The sequence below is a fragment of the Cyanistes caeruleus genome, chromosome 2 (assembly GCF_971803275.1).
Source record: "Cyanistes caeruleus chromosome 2, bCyaCae1.hap1.1, whole genome shotgun sequence".
Lineage (NCBI taxonomy): Eukaryota > Metazoa > Chordata > Aves > Passeriformes > Paridae > Cyanistes > Cyanistes caeruleus.
In genome coordinates, this window is record NC_141702.1 from 36,532,259 (window position 1) to 36,560,189 (window position 27,931).

General features: G+C 38.2%; 1 protein-coding gene across 3 annotated transcripts in view; it reads right to left on the reverse strand.

Annotated features, from left to right (window-relative positions):
* The window catches only part of MDN1 (midasin AAA ATPase 1), a 91,902-nt gene that overhangs the window by 8,669 nt on the left and 55,302 nt on the right, over nt 1-27,931 (reverse strand). For 2 of the 3 annotated variants that reach the window (XM_086876525.1, XM_086876527.1), the window contains exons 58-94: nt 27,555-27,681; nt 26,540-26,710; nt 26,184-26,398; nt 25,703-26,084; nt 25,411-25,520; nt 23,631-24,327; nt 21,968-22,129; nt 21,029-21,302; nt 19,840-20,075; nt 19,064-19,159; nt 18,730-18,824; nt 17,935-18,059; nt 16,659-16,805; nt 16,270-16,379; nt 15,740-15,813; nt 15,365-15,560; nt 14,713-14,869; nt 14,403-14,549; nt 13,882-14,008; nt 12,873-12,978; nt 11,686-11,801; nt 10,189-10,668; nt 9,429-9,655; nt 8,939-9,085; nt 8,544-8,716; nt 8,028-8,189; nt 7,760-7,897; nt 7,375-7,516; nt 6,970-7,145; nt 6,599-6,742; nt 5,828-5,957; nt 4,877-5,196; nt 3,208-3,369; nt 2,752-2,853; nt 2,399-2,600; nt 1,761-1,931; nt 161-318 (exon numbers count right to left, since the gene is read on the reverse strand). In XM_086876525.1, the coding sequence (XP_086732651.1) occupies nt 161-318; nt 1,761-1,931; nt 2,399-2,600; nt 2,752-2,853; nt 3,208-3,369; nt 4,877-5,196; nt 5,828-5,957; nt 6,599-6,742; nt 6,970-7,145; nt 7,375-7,516; nt 7,760-7,897; nt 8,028-8,189; nt 8,544-8,716; nt 8,939-9,085; nt 9,429-9,655; nt 10,189-10,668; nt 11,686-11,801; nt 12,873-12,978; nt 13,882-14,008; nt 14,403-14,549; nt 14,713-14,869; nt 15,365-15,560; nt 15,740-15,813; nt 16,270-16,379; nt 16,659-16,805; nt 17,935-18,059; nt 18,730-18,824; nt 19,064-19,159; nt 19,840-20,075; nt 21,029-21,302; nt 21,968-22,129; nt 23,631-24,327; nt 25,411-25,520; nt 25,703-26,084; nt 26,184-26,398; nt 26,540-26,710; nt 27,555-27,681 (6,904 nt within the window). The remainder of the gene's footprint in view (nt 1-160; nt 319-1,760; nt 1,932-2,398; nt 2,601-2,751; nt 2,854-3,207; nt 3,370-4,876; nt 5,197-5,827; nt 5,958-6,598; nt 6,743-6,969; nt 7,146-7,374; nt 7,517-7,759; nt 7,898-8,027; nt 8,190-8,543; nt 8,717-8,938; nt 9,086-9,428; nt 9,656-10,188; nt 10,669-11,685; nt 11,802-12,872; nt 12,979-13,881; nt 14,009-14,402; nt 14,550-14,712; nt 14,870-15,364; nt 15,561-15,739; nt 15,814-16,269; nt 16,380-16,658; nt 16,806-17,934; nt 18,060-18,729; nt 18,825-19,063; nt 19,160-19,839; nt 20,076-21,028; nt 21,303-21,967; nt 22,130-23,630; nt 24,328-25,410; nt 25,521-25,702; nt 26,085-26,183; nt 26,399-26,539; nt 26,711-27,554; nt 27,682-27,931) is intronic. The other variant, XM_086876526.1, reaches the window with a different exon arrangement.

Below are 27,931 nucleotides of genomic sequence, written 5' to 3' on the forward strand. Positions count from 1 at the left end.
GTGTATTACTTTTCATTCTGATATTAAACAATAGCAAGGTACTGAGTTGGCTGAAAAAAAATTCTAGTCTTTTGGATTCACAGAGTTTCATTAACACAGGTCAAGTAAAACCATCTGTTTCTCCTGCTGTAGCTGGAAGAAGACATACTGGGTATCCTACCTGGGGAATGTCCATCAGAAACTGGTGGGCTGTGTGTATGGTTGAGTCCTTGCTTCTCTCTGGCTTCTCTTCAGTCACCTTTAGTAGTTTTTCTGGTGCAGATTCGTTGACATCCTCTGAGTCAAAAGTCTGGAGCTCTGGCTCCACATCACCTGATCCTACAACCACAGAACTGATTACTGACTTCAAAGATCACATGTAATACAAGAAGCAACATTGTATCTTGACTTTCACAGAGCATACCACAGGCTGTGGAGAGCAGCTGGCATTTTCTTTTAAAAAAGTGCCAAATTTTAAGACATTGAATTCTAGGAATGGGATGAATACATCTTGCAACTCACTGGAACAGATAACTGTGCATTTCCTAATGCAAATTGTTTTTCTGTCCTCTAACCTTCTTGCCAAACAAAGTAATAGTTAACAGATCTTTAACACCTGTCAATTCCACTGGTGAAGTACTTTTATTGACTCTCATAGCCTCTATGACAGAATTATAGGAGGTACAAAGTCATTTGAAAAGTCAGAAAATCATCATTAAAAAATGGCAATCTTTGCTTATCTTTTACTCTCTAATTTTTTAACAGAAAAGTTCTCTATAAATCAAAAATAAATTTAAAAATAAAGGAACAGACTTAGAGAGTTTGTTTTATTACTGTTTCTACTGTACTATGCTGTTTAATAGCTCATTTCTTAAAAATTACTCTAAAGGAGAAAAAGTATGACATTGTAGATGTTTCAAGGACTCTAGTTTTAGAACATAAAGTAAGAGAATCATGTGGAAAAACAAGTAGACTGATTACATGCACACCTGTGCCATAGTCTAGTGATTTAAGTGATTAAAGCTCAAGGGAGTGGAAAGCAAGAATCTGGGCTTGTAAAACGAGTCTCCCCTCTCCAGCCATACTTTGTGTTGTTCAAGAAGAAAACTGTTCAAGATTCCAAACTAAGGTGTCATTTACTTGATAATTCATCAAAATTACAATTTCTGTTGCAATTGGCAAGAGATATTTTTATCTTGCTAATTTTTTTGGGGGGGGGGGGGCTCTGTGGCTGACAAGTCAGACCTATCTTCTCCATCAACTACTTCTGTTAGCTGCTCAGTTTTTTTCCCACATAAGAAAGAAGGCAGTGAGTTTGGTGCTGCCTCCAGATGTTGTTCAGACCAGATCCTCTACTTCTTGCTGGTTTGTTTCTTTGGGTTTTTATGCCAGAAGTTAGTTATACTTAAAACACTAGAGTTATGTGGTGCTGATGGTGCAATGCTGGAATGCATTGTTAAATGCCAGTTAATTAAGTGAATTGGCACTGTGTTGAACAGCAGGGAAGTGTTTGCTTTTTATTTCTTCAAAGTGGTGGATAAAGATTAGAGACCATTAACTTGAAAGAAAGCAGCAAACCCCTCTGTTACTCAATCAATTTAGCAAAGGCTAATACTGGTTACTAGGCAGAAGCAAGACTACTGCTGCAGAGGAATCAATTTAGAGAAGGCATTTAATTTAGCCTTATGAAACATATCTGCCACATGCAAATCTGAATACCTACACATACATCTAAAGATCCATATCAGCATGTATTTAGAATGCTTATCAAGTTAATGTACCAGGAGGTTTAGTGGCAGTAGACTTCTTCTTCTCTGGCTTCAGCTCTTCAGTGTCTACTGCTCTGAGATCCTCGTCCTGCATTTCTGTTTCCATTGCTGCATCTTCACAGTCTCCTTCTTCCTTTTCTTCAGGAGGTATAATAGGTTTCTCTTGCTCCTTGCTAGCTACATCTGCACAAAGACAATACTTGTCAAGAGGAAAGTGGAAGGAGAAGTAGTCAAGTTATAAAAAATATTGCATTCTAAGGCCACTTCATATCAGTTACAGTGAACTTAGAAGGGATCTAAGGCTCAAACCCCTGTTCTATCTTTCACTCTTCTGTGCTGTGTCATGTCAGTAAACTATTGCCTTGATTAGCTGAAATAAGATTTGAAGAAAATATTGTAAGGATATTTATTAAGATAAAATCCATTTTTTTAAGTCAAATCAGTATTTTCAAAAGTGTTATTTGAAGTATTAGTTTGAATCTGAGTGCCAAGGAGTACTTCCTGTAGTGAAATAGTGCTGCTTCTTTAACCAAAGCAAGGATTGTTAAATGTAACTTTAAAAAGCAAACAGAAAAAACTACAGCAAACACAAGTGTGTCAGGATTTGGTTCTGCAATGACAACTCTTTACACCCAGAAATACCACTGTACCATATGTCTGTGCATCATAGTGTTCAGAGCCTTGTTTAATATGTTCAAATGCATCAGCCTCCTCTACGCTTTGTTTAGGCTGAGTTGTATCCTGCTTTGCTTCACTGCTGGATTCCATGGTTCTCAATCGCTTGTGGACGCGTTCATTGTGATCTCCCATTGAGCGCTCATTGTCCGCCTGGCCAGGTTTCCTCTTGAAACTCTGAAAAGGAACAAATTAACACCCTGAACTTCAAGAGAGGGGTAACCCACCACTAATAAGAACAATGTTCTAACAAGGAGAAGCTGAGTCCTGCCTATTTGCTGGTTAATATTAAGACATTTAAACAAAAACTTAAAAGAGTAAGATGAACCTGTGTATTTTTCCTGCTTTGCTTCTCAGAAGCCATCCGGGCCATGCATGTGGATTCATGGCCTTCTGACTGGTTTGCACTTGAAGCTCCAGTTCCACTTTCCTGAAAGGAAAAAAAAAATATTAATTTCAAGTAAAAATAGCAACTACTGTAAACAAACTCCAGACATTAAACTGTAATGCTTTGCTACATTTTGCTCTGAATGATCAATGGCTCATAACTGCAAGTAAAATTCTTATGGAGAGCAGACAAGGAACTTCTACAGTTCAACAATTACCCTAAACTTAAATGCAGGGTATCTACATGATCTTTAAGGTTTTTTCAGTGAATTTATAACTGGCATAAATTAAGGTCTTATACACAGCTCTTAAAAACTATTGCAGCAGTTCCCTGTTTTCAACTTGAAAACATTCACAAATTTAGCATTTTTAACTCAGACATTTCCACATAATTTACCTCTCTAGACTCGTCTTTTTCTGAAGCCTCTCCAGCCAGCTCAACAGCACTGTCACTCTGCAGATTTTCTTGCCCAGTCTGCCCTTGTGTTTCATGCTCCATTCTTTCCTCAGCCTCAGGGATCTGTTCATCCATCTCTGAATTATCTTTATCCTCCTCTTCCTGAAATAACACCAGATTATTTTAACATTCTAATAACATTGAGAACTGTGTGTTACTGAAAGGCACGTAAAGACAAATACAGTTACTAGACACAGGATGGGTTAACAAAGGGAAAAGCCTATTTAACTGGATACCCCATCTATGATAAGGTCACCAGCCTAGCAGATGAAGAGAAGGCAGTGTATGTAGTTTTCCTGGATTTTTCAGTAAAGCTTTTGACAGTGTCCCTCACAGCATCTTTTTGGACAATTTGTCCAGCTGTGGGATGAGTGGATTCACACACAGTGTGCTGGGTGGATTCCAAGGCTCAAATAGTTGTAGTGAATAGGGCTTCATCTGGTGACAGTCACCAGTGCTGTTCCTCACGGTTCATCTCCAAGACTAGTTCTGTTTAATGTATTTATTAATGATCTGGATGCAGGAGTTGAATGCTCCATTACCAAGTTTGCTGATACAAAATGAGAGGTGCTGTTTGCTCTCTTGAAGGACAAAAGCCTCTTGCAAAGGAATTTGGACAGATTGGGGCGCTGGACTATGATTAAGGGGATGATATTTAACAGGTTTATTAACAGGTCCAAATGCTGGATTCTGCACGCAGGACAGAGTAACACTGGGCTCAAGTACAGACTGGGGGAAGAGTGGTTGGAGAGCAGCTCTGCAAATGGATCTGGGGATGCTGGCCCACAGCAGGCTCAGTGAGAGTGAGCACTGAGTCCTGGCAGCCCAGAGGGCAATTCCCATCCTGGGCTGCATCAAACACAGCAACACAAAAGTGGTGGTGAATGCACTGTATTCAGCATTGGTGCCGCCTCACCTGAGTGCTGTGTGCACATCTGGGCCCCACAAGTTAAAAAGGGTGTGAAGGTCCTGAAATGCATCTAGGGGAGGGCAACAAAGGTGGTGCAAGGCTGGCAGCAATGTCCTATAAAAAGCAGCTAAGGATTTTGAGCTTGTCTAGTTTGGAGAGGAGGCTGAAGGGTGGCCCCACTGCTCTCTACAACTTCCTGAGGAAGGGACATAGAGATCCTGATCTCTTCTCCCTGGTACCCTATGATAGGATGCATGGGAATGGTCATTAGGACTTCAGTATCACTTCTTTACTGAGAAGATGGTCAAACACTGGAACAGGCTTCCAAGAGAGGTGATCAAAGTCCCTGAGCCATCAGTTTAAAAGGCATTTGGTCAATGTGCTGAATAGTAGACTTAAATTTTTGGTCAGCCCTGAAGTGGTCTGGCAGTTGGACTAGATGATCACTGTAGGTACCTTCCAACTGAAATAGTCTGTTCCATTCTAACACAAGGCTGAGGAGGCAGCAGGAACACAGGTAGCAGGAAAACATTTTTAACAAGCACAGTTCTTGTTATCTTGATGAAGACTCTCACTAACATTGTATCTATTCAATGTCAAATTTGTTTCAGAGTACCACAGAGCACATCCATTTCTTAAATCTTGTAAAAGGCAATTAAAAAAAAAAAAATAATCACACTTTTATTTATTACCCTGTACCTGAGGTTGAAGGCCTTGGTCTGCATTAGGGATTCCCTTATCTTCAGCAGATTCATTTTTTTTCTCAGCAGGTGGTTGTGACTCTTCCTCTTCTTCTTCTGCATCCTCTGTGTTCCCTGCCTTTTCTTCTTGATCATGAGCATCTTTGTCTCCTTCATCTTCCTTCTCCTCGTTGTCTTCAGAGATGCCTTCTTCAGCTGCTTTTGCATCTTGCTCATCTTTTTCTGTCTCACCAGTATTTTCTTCATTCTGTTCTTCTGTCTTCTCTGCCTCATTGAAATCCACAGGTTTCTCATCTGTTTCAAAATCATTCTCTTCTTCTGGATTAAGAAAAATAAATTAAAAAAAAAAAAATCAGAAAGGTATATAAAACTTTCAGTGAAGCACAAAGACAATGAATATTACTGTTATTTGGAATAAAACTGCCCAGCCTATCAAAACCCCATAAAATACTGAGATCTATTCACAGAATCTGTATTTTCTATAGCCAGATAATTCCTGTAAGTCACAACTGACTTCTAGATAGCAGAAAAGCAGGATGAATTCCTATTAATTTCCTTTAACCTAGTATTTCTGAGGGTCAATTGACTTTTAAGAGTACAAATACTTGAAAGTATAATAGAAAAAGCATGAAACCACAAAAACAACTGGACAATTAAATAAAGAGATTCCAGCATAAGTTAGGCTGTATCACTTGGATAATATGATAAAGCCTGCTCCACAGTATGCATGAAAGGCAGGTAAAGGGAAATGTTGTAATGCTGACTTGTCTGGCCTGCATTTGGTATGCTGGTATTTAGATGCAGAAATTAATTTGCAGCTTCTTGGTGGTTATACAGAATCCTTCCACCACCTCTCCTTTCTATAGACAAAAAGGGCTTGTGATCTGATTGTCCCCACCACTTGCATGTGGCTTTTCATCTAGGAATCTGTAGAGGTTTTCAGCTGTACCTTCATCCTCATCATCACTCTTTTCATTACTCTCCAGATTCAAGTCATCAGGAAGGTCCAAAGGTTCAACTTCAGGCTCCTTTTCTTGCTGGCCATGATAAGGATCTACTTCATTCTCATCATACTCACGCTGTCAAGAAGAGAATGGGGAAAAAATAACAGGCATGGAGTAAGTGGAAGGATAGGCAAAAATAAGAAACAAGATAGTACTGTATTCTCTAGGACAAAGAAATACTGTACACTATTACATTCTGACCAATTAAAAGTGGATTTCCAGTGGTACACTGGAATGGATGAAGAGCAGAAAGATTAATTTCAGCAAATGCATTTACATAAATTGGTGGTACTTAAAACAAGCATGCTTTATGCTCAAAAGTCAATTTTCCTAGCTGAAACGTTCTAAACAGAATATTTAACATCTTGGAGATGTTAAATGTAGTCTTGCATACAAAGGTATTTCTGTTTCTAAATACAACAGAATTAGAGTTTTAAAGTTTTGTCCATCAAACATCAATTCAGTTTAAAGCATGTTTTGGGAGCCATTACAAGTTCAAGATACTGCAAAATAATCATTTCTGGAATATGAGTCAGAAAATAAGTGTATTGTAATGGATACGGTATGGTTTACTTTAAGCTCTGAAATTAACTGACTTTTTTCAGGGTGTTTCACTATTAAAAAAAAAGCATTTCAAATTCTCAGAAACACATGATATTAGAAACAGGATGTAGTTTAACAGCAACATAATTCCATGTAGTCCAAATAATTTTTACCTCATCAATTTGTTCATGGATTTTCTCTGTATTTCCACAGTCCTCCTCCTCTTGCTCTTTTTCCTTATTCTTGGGAGGCTGTTTTTTATTATCTTTGTTTCCTGTCCCCAGATTGTCATCTTTTGCAACGAGCTCTGAATCCTCCTATTAATAAATCCAAAAGAAACTCAATTATGTTACTTGCTTTTCAAAGTCTCAGTGACATCATGTCCTACAGAAGAAAAAAGACAACACTCAACAGAACTTATTCCCTGAAATTATCCCTTTCTAAGGCAAAGAGCTGTGAGAGGCAATTCCCATTCTAGGTCACATTAAGTTAGCAGAGTGCAATTCCATTGATACTTCTTTCCCCCCACCCCATTCCTTAGTACCTCATCCATTCCTGGTCCAGTTTCTTCTGTTTTACTACTAGTATCTTCATCATCATCATCATCATCATCTTCATCCCCCCAGAGCCTTTCATCAAGTTTATCATCGGCTTCAGCATTATCAAGATTGCCCATCTGCTTATCCAGTTCCTCCTCTTCATCTGAATTTTCCTCATCTTCTGTGTACAGTTCAGAATGTGTTTCAGTACAGAAGAGAGAAAGCAAATGTTTTTGTTAACTTTAGAAGCAAATAAGCAATCATACTTTGAACCTTAATTTCATCACCCCTTTCAATTAATTGATATATGCTGAAAAAGACACACGTGTACATGTTGTAGAAAAGCATCAACCATTACTGGACCGATCTATAACTTTTTTAATAAGTTCGCCATGGTAGAAGAACCAAACCTTTTTTCTCCATTTCTCCATCATGCATCTTTCCTTCAAAGTCTTCAGACATTTCAATTGCATTGTCTTCTCCTTCAATGTCTGGTTTAGAATCTTGATCCTCTTTCTCCTTCTCTTCACCTTTTCGAAAACTGTCTTCTATCTAAATCATTGGTAAAGACAAAAATTACAACGGAACTTGCCTATATATTAAAAGCTTAAGTATCACAACAATATCACAACAATACATATAAGCTGATAGGCAACATAGTAACTGATAAAAGCCAACATAAATAGGACACTGAAGGTAACTTGGTGTTTTTTTTACCCAAGACATCCACATCATGGATTTCAAGAGCTTTTTCAGTTTCACTTCAATTAAACAAGATCAACCCCCAACACTTGCCTGATCTTCACTTTCTATTTTGTCGCTCACATCCTTCTTGCCTTCCCCTTCTCCAATACCACCATCCTCATAGTCATGGAACTCTGTTGCTCCCTCTCCTGCTTCCTCTTCAAGTAATTCTTTTGGCAGACAAAACCCCTGCAAAGGCAAACAGAAACACAAAATCTTCCTCAGTAGTTAGTACATTTTTCATCTTCGTTTCTTCTCAAGACTTTTACACATTAAATATATGTTTGCCATGCATCCACAGTTACCTCTAATAACTTACCTTTAGAGCAAGCTCTGTAAAAATGCTGGTTAGAACAGAAAGCAGTTTTCCAGTACTCCTGTGAGATGCCAGTGAAACGGTGAGGTAGAACAGGATGAGGTCTGAATACTTGCAGAGCATGGGCTTTAGACGCACCAGCAAATAGCAGGACTGGTTGAAGAACTACAGTTAAAAAAACAGCTGCAAGTCATTATTTGTACTTACTGACAGGCACCTCAAAGAGATGACTGAAAGTGCAAAAATACCAGTAGTGAGTTTAAGTACAAGTTTAAGTACAATTTCTAATGTTTCTGGAGCTTTTCCTAGATTTTTCACAAAAACTTTGTCTTCTTAATACAGCAATATCTGGCTTTTGCATTACAGAATACTACCTTTATTTGTCCAATTTCTCACGTGCTTCCAGTTCTAAGGCACTGGGCAACAAGAAGCAATGCGCGTTTAACCACCAAAGTGGTTGACAATTCCAAACTTCTCGAGACTCCTAAGCCAAAAAACTCATGAAAAGAAAAATGTTACCTTATGTTTATATGAAGTGCAGTCTTCCCTGTAAGATTTCAGGATCTCCAGGAGTTCTGAAACACCTAAAATTGCCTTCTGCACATGTAAAGACTCCAAATCAGCAGACAGATCTTCATACAAAAGTTTAGTTATATGTCCAGCTTTAATCACATCAAGTAAGGCTGCATCCTCTTTGTATGAAAGACATTTAAAGAATGGAGATCAAGTCAGACACTCTAAAAATGTTATAGTAAGCAATCTAGAAATATCTACCCTCTCTGTTTAAATAAATAATTTCTAATAAAATTGCTATTTCTTATGTACTGGTACCTGACACACACTATTTAAGAAATTTTAAGGTTTGCATGGTTTAAACTCTTCTGCTCCCCACTCAAGTATACTGACAAACTTACCGTTTTCCTCTGAAGATTTTTCCTCCTCTTTTCCACCTTCCTGTTTTCTCTCTACCAAACACTGAACAGCATACAGAACAGCACGGATAACGGTTTCCACTTTTGTTGAGAATTGTTCCACAAACTCTTCATCCGACTGTTGATTCCCTTTTGAACCATAACACAGGCAGTTTTACATGGAAACACATAAGATTACAGGTTCTTATCTTTCCTTTATGCAAGGACAATGACAGCACTATGCAACTTTTACTACACACTTCTACCAAAATCTCCTTGCTAATGATGACCTACAACTATGGTGAAGGATCCATCACTAATGGAGATGGTAGTAAAAAAAATTACACTGCACAAATAAAGTCTGGACTAATTTTTGCAAGTTTTAATTTAATGAAGTTTTTGGATATCAGAAGGAGCACTGGGCCACCTTCAGCAATAACCAAACGAATAAATTCTTGTGTCTTTACCAACATTACAAATAAGGTATCCTTACCTGTGCAATCTGACACAGAAGCAAGAAGCTGTGTTCTCCAGACTGTGAAGTCTGAGGATGTGTTATTGACGACTTCTTGTATATACTTTAGGCTCTTGATTAGGGCCATCTGATTTGCAGCTTCCCTCTCTTGCGCATTTGGAAGGAACAGGGACTCTATGCTTTGTAACTGGGCTGAGACTTCCAGCAAACAGCTCACAGCTGATGTACAAACTTCAAATTCTCTCCTGCAACAGAAATACCATAATACTGAAAGAAGAACAAACAGTCCAATTTAAGATTAAACCTTTTCTTGGGCATGGATAAGGGAGAGGCAGCATATAGCAATCCTGAAATTATTATTTATATTTTGTTAATTATTTATTAAATATTTGACAACAAGTTTCTATTTACTGTACATTTATAATCACTGAAGCAGAGAGAAAATCAGAAGATTGTTACTAGATAGGCTAAAAATGTCTTTTAAAATTAAAATTTCTTCATTCAATTTATATCTGAAATTCAGCTCACCTAAGGAGCTATGGAGATAAAATCCTGAGAGAAAAAAAAAAAGCTGAGATGGAAATTATTTTATCTTGTCAGGGGAGTGGGAGAAGACATGCATTTCTTTAAAGAGGTATTGCATTTTGCAAAAAAATGAACAGAAAATGTTTGAAGAGTATTTGAGCCCACTTTTCAATATATGCATAGGTAAAAATTTTCAAAATTACTTCACACATATTATGTGAACATAAAAGAGATGTTCACGTGTAGAACTCACCAGGAATGAAAGGAGGCTAGCCGTGACTGTTGTCTTACTTTGTCCACTTCTGCTTTCATGGCCTTCACATTTGCCATCATTGCAGTCAATTGTGTAGCTACCTGCAGCCACAACTGATCCTTATTTCGCATCCTGCATCCAGGAGGCAATTGCTCAATTGTTACTGGAGACAGGTGTTTTAGATCTGAGGGAATCAGGTCAGGTATTCCCGCAAGAACATTTCCCATTTCAGGTACTGAACTCTGAGGAATGCTGTCTTTGACATCGGTCCTTTCACTGTCATTGCACCTGGCTGACTCTTCTTTTGGGCAGCACTGGATAAACCAAGACAGCTCCTCGAGAACCATCACACACTGCATGCAAAGCTGCTGCAGTCTGTCTGTCCAGCGTTGAATACTGTCTTGAGGAGGAAACGCTGCACTGTATTCTCTGTCAGCAGTCAACCTAGAATCTATTTCTTGTATACAACTCAGGAGGTTCCTAGTTAAGAAGAAAGAATTAGCAGTTATAATCACTAAGCTTTATGTAGTACCTCCTTTTTGAAAGCTCTACCTTTAACTGAATTAATTTTTAAAAAAATCTAGATAACTTCTCCTGGAATAACTGAATCAATAGGTTTTTTTAAAAAAAGGTTGTTTAATTAGTGCTTTTTTCCCCCTCCCTGAATTATGAAACAATAAAAAGCCCTGGAAATCTGATTTGCTATGAAAGACATAGTAAGGCAGATAAATGTCCTGAAATTTTTACTGCTCCTGTGACTGTAAAGCTGAGGAGTTTATTTAGTTGGGATTTTTGTTTATTCATTTTTTTAAAGTTTCATGGAGTTAGAATAAATTTTGTACCAGTAATCTCCAGTCCAGAATTCCTTCTCTGTACAAAGGTACTAGCTCCTAACCTGACTCCTAAAAGTTTTATGGACTACAGAGTGCTGAGCACAAATATCCTCAACAGAGGTGGCATTGACAATGACTCTACTTCGATGACTCAAGCAATGAAATGAAAAATCACATCAAGCAAGATAGATTCTTATATACTTTTCCTTTTACAGTTTTGACACAACATCCAGTATGTCCTGCCTTTCTAGAATTTTTCTTTGTGAGCTGTTGATGCTTTATTTATTTTTCAAAATACCCCCCAGATCATTTATTTGCCCCAGGTCAAGCCAACAACTTAAATGTAAACATAATTAACTGAGGCCAATACCAAATGAGAGATATAACAATCTGTAAGTTTAATGATTTAACTGTGTAATTAACTCCAGGAATTATTACATACATATGCCTTACTTGTTCTACAAAATTATTTTGATTTTAAAATACCGACTGCAGTGATAGGATAAACTTAAATCTTTTCTATCTAGGCTTGAGGGGAGGAAATGCAGGGAACCAGAGGAAGAAGTTGTTATTTTCTGCTACCTTATTTTCCATCTTTCTTGAATGGATTTGCTTACTGTCAAAACTTCTTGCCAACATATAAACGTTGGAAGATGGAAAATACCTGAGTAAGATCCACTGTTCTGTCAGTGCAGTAAGAGATCGCCTCTGTCTCACGAGCATCTGCATGAGGTGTGCAGTGAACCCTTTGCATCGTTCAATGCTACCTAGTCCAATATCCTAAACAAAACAGACAGAAAAAGTGGGAGAGGAACAGTTAGATGAGCAACCAGACATCAGCAGTCTCTGTGTCTCCATTTCACCAAGCAGGCTGAAACATTATGGTTTAACTGAACAACTCTTAATATGCAGACTAGAGTTAAAATTATTAGTTTCCCTATCTGCATCTTTTCTGCATCTTCCATATATCCTGCATACAAATTTGCCTTTCAAGTAACTTCTGCAATACTCACATTGCATTTCACTCCACTGCAGCAATTCCAATCAGGAATTTAGTTCCAGTATTAAATCTACCTTATACAAATAATGATTAAAATCTGAAGATATACCAGTGTAAATGCTCTACATTTGTGACCAATTCTAGAACACTTACTTTCACTCCTTTCATTAGAAGTGATCACATCTTAAAGCTCAGAATAAATGCTCACAACACAGAGCATAACTGATCACAGTCACGTTCCACTATTTGTATTCAATATCAGGAGTGACTTTTATAAGATGATGTTGTAAAACAAGGGGTAAAGCATAGTGAGAGGAAGAACATCTGGAAGAGATGCTTTTTTCTGAAATTCTGGAAAAGTGATTCTGGTTTGGCTGAGCTCATTTGTCTGTTCTACTGGTTCTAGACCAATCTTTAAAAGAAGAAATATATTAGCACTTTTTGCTAATATATTGGCAATTTTTTGAACATTGACTTCAGTTACGCCCAATTATAAATATCAACTGATTTCTTCAAGAGCACTGAATGACATTTGGTTTATTTTCCTTACAAGTTTGTATTCAGCATTTCATGAGTTTGTTTGTGCACAGAAAGTAGCAATTAGGGATCTCCTGGGATGAAACACTGAACAGATCATGAATTCCTTTCCGCAAACTGATTTTGTCCCTTCATAAAACAGCAGGTTTTAACATGCTGCATTCAATGAGTGGTATGAAAGTGTCATATTTAGTATCCTATTACATAACACAGCATTATCACCCATCACTTCTTTACTACTAGGAAATTTCAATCCAAGCTGGTAAAATGAAGTTAATAGAACTAAGATTCTGGTTTTAATTTGCTGGTTTTACCTTGGCAGGTGCTAACAATGCTGTCTGGAGCCGAGAGTGACGTGCAAGTGACCGATAGAAGTACTTCTGGCATCCATCCCAGGCAGAAGAAATCTCTGTCAGCAACCTGGCAGAGCACAAAGAAGTATGGTATTAAAAAGTACTTCAGCATGCTGGAGCCACCAGGTCAGCTCTTCATCCCAACAATTTTGCCTGAAATTTATTGTTTTGAAAATGCATTGATGTTGCAAATCTTTATTTTCTCTAAAAATATTCTAGTCTTAAGAAAACATTTAATTTAAAAAATAAATTCTAAGGAAACCCTAAGTAATAGCACCAAGATCTCTATCTTCCACTACCATTTAATACTTTAATAATGATATTATTTTTCTTCCCCCCATGCTGCTAGATCCAGCTTCATACAGAAGCCTTTCTTTTTGCCCTGATACATAAATGCTTACATCCCAGAAGGACAATAACCAGCATGTCTCGAAGACAAAAATGCACTTGCTGACAGAAAAACAATTAAAAAAATAAAAAATCTGAAAAAAACATCTTTTCTCCCAAGAAAGCTTTTCCAGTAATGCCCACTCTGAAGTATATGTATTTTCTCCTGAAATATCCCATTATTTAATGGAGACAGAACAATGAAGTAATCCCTGAAAATCACAGCTCACCTTCAATAAAATCATTAGCAGTTTACACTAATATAGTGCTAGAAAAACATCCCAGGCAAGGCTGGACAGTGGAGGGCTAACTGAAATCTAATTAATGGAAAGAATGAAACTGAGGGTACAGTTGTTAAAAATGCAAATTTAGGAAAAAAAAAAAAAGAAAAAAGAAAAAAAACCCCAAATCCTTGCTCAGTTGTACATACCAAACTGAGAAGCAATGGGAGGAAGGGAATATGCATTAATAATCCTTAATTAATTACTATCCAGAAATCCCCATCTAAATCAACATGCCATAAATTCTATATATTACAGCAGCAATTCACACAATCTGAGGGTAAGGAGTCCCGTGTACATACGTGGCATCCAGTTCATGTGTACAATTCACTGCAGCCAATGCACTACACAAGTCCAGTGGACGAAGGTAAAGAACTTCCTGGCAATCTTTTGAACGGGACCAAGACAGACCTTTCCGGTACGACAAACCTGGAACAGTATTACAGCACACATCCTTTGATGCCCCCGTTTTTCATATGAAAAATATCACTCATACAGTAAGACATCAAATGTTCTTATTTCAACAAGTCTCTGAACATGCTGCAAGTTTTGCAATGTAACACATTGTAGCTGAGCTATCTTGAGCTGAACAACACAGCTGAAGTAAGACTAGACCTGTGTACACTGAGGACTTTTCACTGCCATGTCCTTAAAGAAAGCTGAGTTAGGAATCATTTTTAAGACATGAAAAGGCTGATGAATGAGGAAGGTAAAGGTGCTACCTTAAATCGTATTATGGAGGGTTTAGATACATTGGCAAGGACAGTAAATTGCTCAAGAACTCTGTACTTTTAAATCAAGCCCATTTTTAGTTAAAGCTCACCTGTTTTAGCAAGGCTTTTAAAGAGATCTGACAAAGCCCGTTGCTTTTGCATCTGGATATGCTTTGCCTCTGATTTCTGCTTCTCCTTAGTTGCTGTCTGATCAAATGATAAATTTTGCAGTTCAGCTACAGAAACAATAATACCGCCTGTATAGAAGACAGTAGACAAAAGTATGAGATTGAAAATTTAAAAAAAGCAGCTCTGGGAAGACACTCTAGGAAGACAACTATATATCTGCACTTTTTCCTGATTTGTTCCATTTATGTTATAGAGGTCAATTGTGGTATGGAAATCACAAGAAAACCTAACCTGTGAATTGGTCGAGATTTTCCACCAGGTTTAATAATGAATTATTTTCTGTAACTGCTGAACACATTTTCTTCATTTTTTTTGTCAGCTTGGACAGACGATACTGAAGAGATTCTGTATGAAATGTAATGACACCCTGACATTCTGGGAGTGCCCTCTGAAAAAAAATGGAAGAAAATTATATATGCATATTCAAAGCTCTCCTTTGATCACTAGGAGTAAATCACTTTAAAGAAAGGACTAAATTCTGCATTCATCTGAAACCCCAAAACAGGTTCATGTGATTCTTTCATCAGTTCAGCATCAACACTTGAGAAAAATCATAACGCATGTATGTCAGGCAGACAAATTTATGCAGACAATATGTAAGGAAATTGGAGATGTAACTGCCTCATCCCTATATTAGAGCACAGCTATAGTGCCAGATTGGTACAGACCATGCCTGTCATTCCATGCTGCATTCCCATCCATCTGCAGTGTTGCATAATACTGAACACAAATAAGACCAAAAAAAAATTATGATATATTCAACACATTTGACACTTACATAAGATTTTCCTGTGAAAAATAAATAATAAATCAATGAAAAGCAACATATAGATAAGAATAAAGAAACTGTTCTTCCCACACTTAGAATAACTAATTTAGTCACCTTGGTAACATCTGTTCTAGCAGACAGAACCTTTCTTATTGTGTTGTTTAGCCGCTGAATTTTGGTTTCTTTGTCATGCGATTCTTCTTGCTTTTGCATGCAGTCCAGCTGCTCTTCCTTACCAATTTCCACCAGGGCAGGCTGACATGGCTCATCCAGAACAACTTCAAACTTCTTCATGAATTTAAAGAGAGTTCTAATTACCAAATGAAAGCAAAAAAGTTACTGGGTTTTGTAATCCTGGAAATCTCTCAGCTGCTGGAAATAAAGGTTATGAGCAGAAGAAACATTTCTGTATTCAAATATAAAATCACAGAGAAATCATCTAGAAGGAAGGTTTCAAAAAGGGAGCAGAATTTTTTCCTTCTGACTTACCTGCGTATTTTTTCAACTGATTGTTTTATAGCCCAGAAGCTGACATCATTCCACCTGGAAATCTTCACAAATTCCTACAAGGAAAATAAATAATCAATAGGATTACTTATATAAGTGAAATGAAGTAGTTCCACATCAAAGATGATCTTTAAACCTAATCAGCTACAATGATCTGGTAGCCTTAAAATGCAAAACGTTTTACTAAGTGAGCAAGTTATTGCACAGACATCTTATTCTTACTAACATACAAATTTGCACTGCATAAAAGCTGCTGCATAGCCAGATGTTGTGAAATCCACAGGGGCTTCACCCCTGGGTAGAAACTTTCAAGAATAAATGGGACTGATCAAACATTAAAGCTTTCAATCAACCCCTCCCCCACCTCAAGAATTAATTCTTGCCAAAGAAAATGTTATTTTTAGTAGGGATTTCAGTGCCTAACAGAACTATTATAAACAAATTCAAATAGTATCTGCTCCACTGCTCCTTTGATTAGACCGGTATATTGTCTGAGCCAAGTTTCCTTTTACCTTAAGTTCCTTTTCTATGGGATGACGAAGTTCAGCAATTTTGGCCTCAACACACTCTGAAAACTGCTTATAGTAATTGTACAGATTCCACAGGATGCTGCACAGAACATCTAGAAAGGAAAAGGGACAGATAATAACAATAATAGTCATCATCATCATCATCCTTCTTTTACAAGAGGATGTTTTTCAGTATCATTACAATAAATACACCCCAGTTCTTTTTGGAAGTTTAGCAACACCAAAAGATGGGATAAATTGACCAACAGGAAAACAGTAAAACAGCCCCACTGTTCTATTTATGAGCTCAGTGAGCTATTTGGAAAGTCTGGAACACCTGACAGCGAGATTGCTGTACAGACAGCTCAACACAAGTAATGCTAACAACTTACCCTTTTCTGCTACTTGAGGCATCAGCAAGACATGGCAGTGGAAAACCAAGAGTACTTGGAGCCGTGCATGGAACTCTCCCAGAGTAGAGCCTTCAATGAAAGCCTGTAATGTGCTGACCAGCGTTTTCAGATCCATTTGCTCAGCTCCTGAACATTGCACCAGAAATTTATAAAGAAAGTGAGAGAAAAAAAAACAAACCAAAACAAACACAGAAGATCTAGGTGAAAATTGTTGTCTGGTCTTTATAACTTTCTATTAAATATCAAGTCTCAATTAGGAAATGTTCAAAACAAAATAGGAAAGGGGCAGATAGGGGAAGAATCTGATTTAATAATAAGTAAAACCAACAAATGCCACACTGGAAGAAAGGAAAAAGAACAAGTAGCAGCATTAAAATAGTGACTGAGAAGGTCAGTTATATGTCAAATTTCAGAATCCATTGAGTATTTACAGAATACTTGCTATTCTCTATGAATGAATGGTTTTTTCAGTCATGATGAGCCCTACTACAAATAAGTCACACTGCCAGTTCCTTAACTCCTCAAAGTCATGAAGACAGAAATAGATCAGAACAATCTGGCAGAGAATACAGTGTTTTTGGAGTATTATGGGTGGAAGTAGTCATGTTGTCCTCTAGGAGATACAATACAACCGAAGGATCTGAAACTCATGCAGGGCCTTAAGTCTTCATGAGGCTGGAAACTTGGCCTCAAGCCAGAGGATACTGCTTTCATCTTTACAATTCCATTAAATTTGGGGGAGGGAATGTGCTGCCCCTCATTCCCCTATTTTATGTAACATGAACACATGCAGACAGATTTGCTAACAACAGTACATACCAAACCTACTTACTCTAAGAATTCTTTAGGCTTTATACAGAATGTCAAAAAGCAGTTCAGCTGGGATATAAATTATACTTTCTGCAGCTAAAAAAATGAGATGCCTTTTCCAGTTGCAGATGGAGGCCTCCCACTCTCCAAATCTGTCTGAAATGTTTGTATGTGCATGACGTACAGCTATCACAATTCAGCTTTCTTTTAGATGCTTTTTACAGACATCTTTTCTTTATATTACAACACAGGCCCTATGAGCCACAAGTGGTTTCAGAAATATATAAAAAGTTCATTCCATATGGAAAACCCTAAACTGGAATTTACTGTAGGGCAAAAACTATACCTGAAAGTGCATTGTCAAATTCTGGCATTAAGGACCTTAATCATACATCCTTAGTAATTACTAGAACTGCATCACATTTATTTTAAGGCCAGCACTTACCTTCTGTGTTTGCCTCTGTCTGTTCTTGAACATACTTCTCAATCATCTGATAGATTGAGAACCAGTACTTTGTGGATTTGTCCACACGCTGTTTCATAATGTTGTCCAAACTTACTGACCAGCAGCTAAAAACAGTAAGAAAAAGGAGAGATAAATTAAAAATATCATAAGTAGTTTGGGTTCAAAACAACAAAAATTTGTTTTCTGTTTCTATTAAACCAATGGAAAATTTAGCAGAGTAAAGAATCTGCACATAAGCTTAATATATACAATCAACTTCTGAGGATCATTGCTGTGCCAACATTATTAATGTGAAAGAAAAGAAGGGAGGGTACAGCAAAATCCATCAGAGGCAGGTCCAAAAGTTTATTTTCTCAGAAATAGAAGTAGACTTGTGGAATTCCTAATCGTGACATACTGTGGCTATAAAAATTTTATATGGACTTAAACAGGAGACTGGACAATAACTTTTAAGGACAATTTAATGATGGTTATTAAACAGACAAAACCCTGCAGGCTGAGGAAACCCTACAGTTAAAACAGGAGAGCACTGGAAAAATATTGTTTCTACTTCTCCTGAGGCAGATATGTAGAGTCACCATAGCCTTTGAAAATGTTCATTCTGATGCACTACAGCTCCTCGGTGGTGGTCACTTTCCCCCACACATTTTCACCACAACAGATACACAGAAGAATGTTCCACAATTAAGGCAATTCTTTATTGGAATGTGCCTCCATGTGGAGATGGAAGTTTACAGTGTCTAAGGAAAAGCAGCATAGAAGGACAATTCTTACTTCAACTCCAATCTACGCCACTGAATAATCAGTTGCGTGACCAGATCAAGATGCTTCCGCAAGGACAAGGCCCGACAAGCATTCTCCTCCCAGTCCTAGAAAAGAAGAGTTCCCCTTTACACAAAGCCAGAAATTAGTCACTGCCTGGCATAACTTGTTGCATTTATTCTGGATTACTGGGTTCTTGCTCTTTAAACTTTCAGCATGGAGCAAGGTGACTTCCCCAAATCCTGACAAGCAAACCGCTTTCACGTACTGTGTTTGTAACATGGTACTAAATATAGATAAGGAAACACAAAGAGAAAAATTAACTTTCCCTTCGCCACCTTCTTACCTGTGCCTTTGCAAGAAGAATTTCCAAGCCATTCAGAAACTTTGAGAGAGGACTAGAAAGAGGAAAACTCCGGATTCTGTCCATCACAACTAACAGCTGCAGAATAAAAACAAAAACATTCAGCCCTTAGTAAATGCACTTCAACAGAAGAAACCCTGAAATTGAGTTTATTTCTATGAGAATAACCGACCCACACAAGATATAGGAATTTTCTATATTTATTATTTTTACATTTTTAAACTGCTTCCTCATTTTAGTATAAGCTCACTAGGAGTTCAGTAAGGCCAATGCAGTTGGGGAAGGGAGCATAAATGACCTAATGCAGAGTTCCTGTGGAATCTGAGCTTCTACATTATCCCAAGAAATGTAACCTGAGGACAACACAGATGCTGTAAAAGGAACTAAAAATAATTATTCTAAAGCATTATGAAAGAATGAACTTCAGAAGAAAACAGGTGTAGAAACAGCAAGACCTCAGGGATCTTTGAGCTATGGCAGACTGAAGACCACTTAAAACCCTAAGTTCAGACTTGGCAGAATCCCACTTAACATTTCATAACTAAAACAGAACAGCTGTAATACACACAATAATACCTATACCTCTTATGAATAAACAGCTATGACGTCAAAACATCTGCATAAGTAATACAGACAAAATCTAGGCAAGCACATCAATGTGTGTGTGCATGTCTATACATATCTATACATATATTCACACATAAATGCAATCCAAAAATGCTCCAGTTTCCTCCAAATATTTGTTGAGGTGTTTTTACCTGTACAAGTACAGGATGCTCTGGCCATTCCTGCAGTAGCCCATTTATTTCTTTAGCAAAATTGTCAAGTACAGGTTGGCACTGTCGGACTTGCTGAATATTGGGATGCTGATAGAAGTCGTAAGGACCATCTTGCTGAAGCACAAGATCTGAAGTTACTTCCTCAAAAAAGGTATTGTGAAGAAGAGTGCTCAGCAGAAGTTGGCTTCCCAAAAGACTGTCATTCATTTCAGCACCTGGAAAGAAAGTAAGGAATTAGTTCTTTTTTTAGTTGAATAGATAAAGTTGGGGGCTTCCCCCCCAACTGTATCCCAGGCCTTAGCATGTTATCTTTTACAAGGATATAAGACTATACAACTGGAACAGTGAGATGGAGCAGAGAACACAAGACATACTTAGAGTTTATATTCTCTATTTCATCAGATTTTTCTATGAAAGTACAACAAGCATCATAAAGGCAGGCTGTAATCCTGTCTATGTTAACAGTTCCTCTGTATATAAATCTACATCAAGAAGATAATACTATAAAGCAACACTCTGTGAAAAGTAATCCAACACATATAAGAACTCCCATGTACATTACAGCTCAGGTGCAAACACAAAAATAAGGTACTGTAGAAACAACAGCCCTTATCTGCGTCATCTTAATTGCACACATGCATTTATTAGATCAGAACTGAAATATACAGCTGTGCTTTAACAAGTGACGATTCCAAGTTCTCACACATTGTTAAAACAATTTACACATTAAGTTTTCCAAAATTCAGGGTGGAAAAAAACACCAAAATATCTTTTTTCTTTTTACTTTCTACATATAAGCTAAATTTAACCCAATTCTTTAATAAACTTCATTGCAAAATTTACTTCTGGGAAATTTCCCTAAGTGCTTTATCTTCCACTGCACTGTGCAGATCCATGTGATCAAAATTTCACTCGGTTTTCAATCCAATTTTAAACTGTGTTAGCCTTCTATATTACCAAATGTAATTTTAAAAATGCATACAAGAATAAAAATAAAAGCATTCCACAAGACAATTCTGAACATGGGGAAAATCCTCTGGAGAAAGAATTTTCAGTTTTCTGCCTTTTCCCCTTAACAGGTATGTTTCATGACCTGTAAAGTAATTGTTTTGAAACAAATAATTACAAATCTAAACCTGCATATCTGAAATACTGCTAGCAGTCTTACCAATTAAAGGATAGAATTGTGACACCAGGCATGCACCAGTCTGATAGCAGGAAATAAATGTACTGAAATAATGCTTGGCTTGGTGAGAAGGCATACTCTGTTGATACCACAGGGATCGAGCAAAGCTTAAACACAACTGCTGATGAACCTTCATTACTGTTTGCATAGAGCTTTTGGACAAAAGGGCTCTGTCAACTTCCAACTGGTCTTCCACTGGATCTTCAGTTTCCATTTTTTCTTCTAGGCTTGGCTGAGCTGTGATATCTTCGAAGTCCTGCAAATTACATGATAATCAAAAGTACATTTTGATTTCTTCCTTTAATGCCTCTCCTCCCTATCTCCTCTTTTGCTTTTCTTGGCATTGCAATGATTTGCAGCCAGACTGCCATTCTGAAACTGAACACAGGTGTACAGAACATTTCAGGGCGTAACTACAGCAGGGAACAGTGCAGGACAGTGATCCCTGAGCTGTTGCAAACAAAACCCTTCTGCAGAAAAAGCAACAGCAGCTGTGTCTGCTGATAAACCACCTCAATATTGTGTGGTTGCTTGAGGACCTGAACCTTTCTGTCCCAGCTGCTTTATTTAATCAAGGACATCAGCCCTCTCTCCACAGGTAGTAGAACATCTGATGACCTTACTTGCTAAATAAATAAAATTCCAGCTTTTTACATGTAACTATATTATCATTCAGTTATGTAATTTGGGTTTATTCACCCAAAGTACAGTTCAAGCCTGGAAATTAATCCAAAAACTTTTTTCAACCAGAAGGTAAAATAAACCACAAACACATAACTTAATACCTATCAAAATCTACCCCCATTTGGCTTTTGGTTGAAAGAAAAACTGCTTCATTCCTCATGTCATTTATAGCATTTATTTTCAGGAGCAATTTCAGATGTCATTTTTTGTGTTTCTTAACGGAGTTACAGCTATTACCTTTTCATGAAAGGGAAATCTCCTCTTAAATTCTTCTTCTTCCTCTTCTTCCTCGCTCCGTCCTTTCCCATGACTTTTACTCCTGTATCTGTACAGGCTGCGTTCCATTGCCTCCTGCTCTTGGGCACGGCGTTCCTGTTCATCCCATTCATTTACCATCGCCTAAGGAAACACAAAGCAAGATGCTTCTACACAAGGTAATGTTTAAAATCATCTCCTATTCCATCAGTGGGGCAGCATCTATTCTGCTTGGCTCTTCCCTCTTCCACAGTCTACAACAGTATAAATCAAAGCCATCTAACATTTGTGAATTGCCCTCTTAACAAGCTAATGAGGAAAATGTAAAGACAATACGCAACAGAGTACTTGACCAAGTTCTAGTCCCCTTTCTCAAACATTTTATAAAGAAACTCTCTCCAAAGTTTGCAGTGGGGTGGGTTTTTGCTGTGTGTGTGCGTCCATTTTTGGGTTTGATTGTTTAGGGCTTTTCTTACATAAATAAAATCTTTGCTAATCGTTACAGGCTATTGTTTCATGTCTTGATAAATTCAAACAAGTTAATCCAGTATATTAGATTATCTTTTACAATTAATTGGGGAAAAAATTTAATATGTTTATGAACATCATACTAATAATTATCAAGATAAGGATGACGTCTAAAGATCATCTAATCCAATCCCTTTGCCATGGGCAGGGACATCTTCCACTAGACCAGGTTGCCCAAAGCCCCATCTATTCGCTCTCAAACACTTTCAGGGTTGCAGCATCCACACCTTCTCTGGGCATCCTGCTCCTGTGTCTCACCATACACATTTTTAAACCATTATTTTCATACCTGATCCAGATTTACCCTCTCTTTCAGTGTGGAGTGCCCCCACCCAAAGAGGCGGGGATTTGATTTTAGGCAGTGTTAAAGTGAGAGGAGTCGCTTTACATCCCAGGAAGAGTAGATTCCACCCCTCTGCCTCAGGGGATATGCCCTATAAGCCCACGAAGAGTTGCCCCACCCCCAAATCCCTCGTGGGGTGTCAGCCCGGGGTGTGAGGTGTCCTGGCCTTTCGTTGTATTCTGCTGCATTAACCCCTCCTATTGTACCCCTATTGGTTTGTGCCCCTGGGGCTTCTCCCTGCTGTGTCCCTGTTAGACCCAGACCCTGAACTCCACCTTCACTCTACCCCATAAAACCCACCACCCTGCCTCTGTTTGGGGTTCTCAGTCTCTGGTTTATGCTGGGTTAATTCCTGTGTTGGTGATGCCCCAATAAATGTATTCCTGAGTTTAACCAAATGGAAACCTGTCTCGTTGCTTTCCCACTTCGGTCACCAGTGGCTGAACCCTCCCTGGACATAACACTGTTGCAATGAGACACAGCATTTCAGTTTAAAACTGTTATGCCTTGTTCTACAAGCCTTCGTAAAAAGCCTCCTTCCCTCCTTTTTATAAACCCCTTTAATATATTGAAAAGCCACAAAACAAGGTCTCCTCAGAGACATTTCTTACTCCAGCTGAAAACCCCAACTCTGTCAGCTTTCTTCACAAGAGGGGTGTTCCAGCCCCATGATGATTTCTGTGGCCTTCCTCTAGAGCTGTTTTAACAGATCTATGTCTTCCACAGGGGACAAGTTCTGTTCAAGACTCCCAGTTATGGGCATCCAGAGCTTACCCGACACAGGTGTCTGAAAAGCTGCAGAGATTTCTGGTCCATTTCTCCTCTGGATAGTACATGACATCGAAGATGCAACAAAGCATTCACCAGAAGCTGTTCCAGAGTTGGGGAAGGCTGCTCAGCTCCCTCAGATCCTCCTTCAGAGTGCTTCAGAGAGAACTTTTTAAGTCCATTAAGTACCCCAACTGAATTCACTGAGCATAAAACTTCTGCCCGAGAAAAGTAAGTGGGAAAGGCATGGCCAACAGAAGGAAATGCCAGCAAAGAAGTGAGGAGGTTGGTGAGATCAGCTGGGCACACAGAGCTCTGCAGCACTGCATACGCTTCAGAAGCCACTAATCGCATGCCATGTTGCAGCTGCAGGATGGCAGCTTGGAGCGGAATGATGGCATCAGGGAATACAGCATACTCCTCTGCCAGGTGCTTTCTAAACTGATGGTGTGATTGCTGCCACGATGCCTCTTCACTTAACAGGTTCTGTATGGCTTGCAGTGATTTAGGTCTCTCTCCACGGAGGAACTGCAGAAGGCGGGCTAGAAGGTCTTGGACTGAGGAAACCTGTGCTATGCTGTTGATGTACTGGTGAGCCTCCTGGTATAAGCAATCATACAGTGGAGCTGGGGGCCTGAAGGCCTTCCTTCTGGAAAGACTGCTAATTTGCTCCTTCAACCTTTGCATTCTTTCATGCAACAGCCTGTTAAGAAATAACATTGACCAGTTTAGACATGGAAATATGTTTCATCCAAACATGTTTAAATAGATCTAATGTAGCAGTTAAGATACAGGAAAAGATTCATCAGAAAATACTCTGCTAGTTTGTGTGAAACAGCAAATAAGGAAAAAACAAGGGACAGGCCTTAAAACCCACAGTATAGATTTCTTCTCTCCCTGCTGCTTAACAAACTTCAAGTACTTTTTTTCTTGCTACCTGACAGCTCTGTGAGAATGAAGAAAAAAATAATATTACCACAAGCAACCAGTAATACTCAGCCCACTTGCTGAGACATTCAGAACTTGCTTGCAATGATTATCATCCTCTAAGCAGTAGCATGGAACTACCAGATCCACTGTGTGTGCAATAATGAAATTAAAAAATCCTGTTAAATGAATAATATATAGTTTTTATCTCCATGTACACAGAACACACCTGGAGGGCTGCAGAAAGGAGAAAGCTCTCTTTGATTAGAATTTCCTCCTCAAGTCCCTCTGATAAAAAAGAACTACAAAAAGCCCCAAACAAATTAACATTAGCTACAGATTCTGCATGTCAACAGTGTACTCTATGTGGTAAGAAATTTAATTCATCCACAGCAACATACGCAAATGCTATTGCTAAAATACACAGATGAAGATTTCTCCCCAGTAATATCAGCTGAAGAACTTCGCAAAATAGCACTGGCACATACAATGGCCTTGAAAAACCACAGTGATAGATAATCTGTCTCGTTCCAACTGACTGATAATATTTTCACATCGTAAGAAAAGTACTGTAATTTAAATGTATGGCATTGTTTTTATTTCTGGGCATGTTTTCAACTTTATCAATATATGATGGCTACTGCTTTATTCGTCCTATTTACAGCAGTACAAAGAGACAATTCCTCACTGCAAGTAAAGAGCACAGCTTCTTCTCTACCACCAATATGTAAAATTATACTTTTAAACCAACAACTCTAGTTTCTATAGAAAGAGAGAAAAATTGTAAAGCTTCAGAGCCTGAGCACACGAAGATGACATGTCCACACTAAAAGAGATGAGTTCAGTGCCTGGGTGTTACCTGATATGGGGATGAATACAGTTGCTGACTGTTTCATCTTCAATACTTTTTCCTGTATGTAGCTCAGATGAAAAATCATGTGTTTTCCATTCACACTCCAGCTGGTATAACTAAAAATGAAAGAATAAACCATTCACAGCTGTTCTGATTTTAGTAACCGAGGAAGTACATCAACTTCTTTGAAATTAAACGAACTTCTAGCTATACAGTTTAAAAATCATGACCAAGCCAAACTCCTTTGCATTGATTTTATGCATAACAAAGGTAAAAGCCAACTTGGCTTCATACTCACCTCTTCTTTTGAGTACTTGAGCTTGTATTCTCTTTTAACAGCTGGATCAAACCTGGTCTGTGGAAGCCACATCTGGATCTGCGCCAAGCCAAGGCTCACCCAGAGGCTTCCTCGCCAAGCTGTCTCTGGTAACTCCTGAAGCCCTTCCCCATAGAACTGATGCAAGCAAGTGAGCAGAAGAAACAGGAATTCTTTAGGAAGTAATTCCTGATCAGTGATGCTTTCAAGTATCTTGAGAAGGTACTCATATGCAACAGCATCCTTGAGGTAGAGCTTCTCACAGCACTCCAAAAATTCCTCTTGAAGAGCCATTGGAATCAGATGTACCAGGGCAGAGAGCTGTCTGCTTAGCATTACTCCTTGCAGTCTAGCATCTGTTTGTCTAGAGAAAAAGGAATGAGAAAACATTTACACACAGTAAGCAACCTTCTGTAACATGCTTGATTTAAACAACATATATGTGGAAGAGAGTTCTTAATACCTAAAGTCTGCCATTGAAGAGATAGCCAGGTTGGTCCACAGTGCTGTGCTGACTTTGTGAAGCTGCTGTGCTCTCTCCATCCATTCTCCCAGTGTTACATGGGATGATGACAAGACAGGAAGCCCACTCACATCCCAATGGCTTGTCTTGCTGCTGCTAGTTAGAATTTCAAAGAAGCACTTTGAGAAAACAGCTCGGGTCAAAATGCCTGGGCCCTAAATTAAGAGATTAAGAGTTAGATTGTTCAGATGTAACTTGCACTGACTATCCTAGAATTTACAATATTGCTTTAGAAAACTTGAATTAGTCAACAAGAACATTCAGGCTAGAATTTGGTTAGGTCAGAAGAGACAAACCTTCATAGAGCGGTTCACATGGGATTTAGAGAAGTTCTTTTCCTCTGTTGCAGGCAGTGGCCTCCAAGTCAACCAATAGTCTGGGTCCATGGTGAAAGTACTGCTCCAAAAGGATGCTAACACAGCATTAACTAGCTGAGATGACAGAAGAGACAATTCTTCAGGGGATATCTAAGGAGAAACAAAAACCTAGAGGTGAGAATAATGTACGGGGAACAAAAGAGAGTTAAGCACATACATATACAAAGAAAGTATGATTCTGATTTTCAGTATGGATAGTACAAGATACTCTCCAAGATTCTTTCAAATTCACATAGCATTTGCTTGCATCTCCTCAATGAAGAGTTAACTTCCTGAGGTCTGCACTGTCTCCTGTCTGTGAAATATGCAGCATGTTTACAGAGCAAGTTGTTAGAACACACGAGGGTGCAGAGGCATAAAACAGGTAAAGCCATCCAACACTCTGCTCCGAAGCACTTAAGGTGAACTTGTGTTTTACTGTGCTTTGTGGGAACACAACCCCTGTATCATAAATAATAAGCAGAGTTATTTTTCTACAGAAAATGCATCAAGAAGATTTATCAGTCTGATTTGCAGCAGAGCTAAAAAACTTTAGAGGCATGGGAACAGAGGAAAGCATTTTTCAATGTAAAATGTCTTCAAATACATAGATAGAACCAGGCTGGCACCTGCCATCCAAACAATTTTCCATTTTCCATTAAATCACAGATGGATGCATGGAACAACACTACCAAAAAATCATACTGAATGATGTTATTTAAGACTTTGTTGTATTTAATCTTTCAACATTGTGTTTGAATTACATTTTCTCAAGGTTTGTAGTTAATAACCTTTCTTGTTAAAAGAAGGAACAGTTTTTGTCAGGCAGAGGTAGAAAAGCTGCATGTTAAAAATCTTAATCATATACATATTTTGAAGAACCTTTGAAAATTTCAGCAAGATTAATTAAACTCAAGATTTGATTTAATTAAATTAAAATAAAACTTGTTCTTACTTCATTAAGGTGTAACAAGTGCCACAGTCCAGAGAGCTGATGAGAAGCAGCTGGTGTCAACTGCAGAGAAAAAGCTATGAACTGAGCTAGATCTGAACAGACACTTAACTCTTGACTGCAGTTCTTCCTGTAGCAGGTAAAAAAAAATACAACCTAAGCAGCGCTTAAGCAGGCCACATGAAATAAATCACTTGGATAGTTAAACAAATTAAGAATGGCAAGCAAAGTCACCAAAAGGTTAAAATGACAGTATTTCAAATACTGGGGAAGAACAAGCATTCCAATAATACTGAGAACACTTGAATCCTTCAAAGTTAACAAAATCTAAGTACAAGAAAAAGGGGGAAAAAGCGTAATCTCCTGTAGCTATAAGCTCC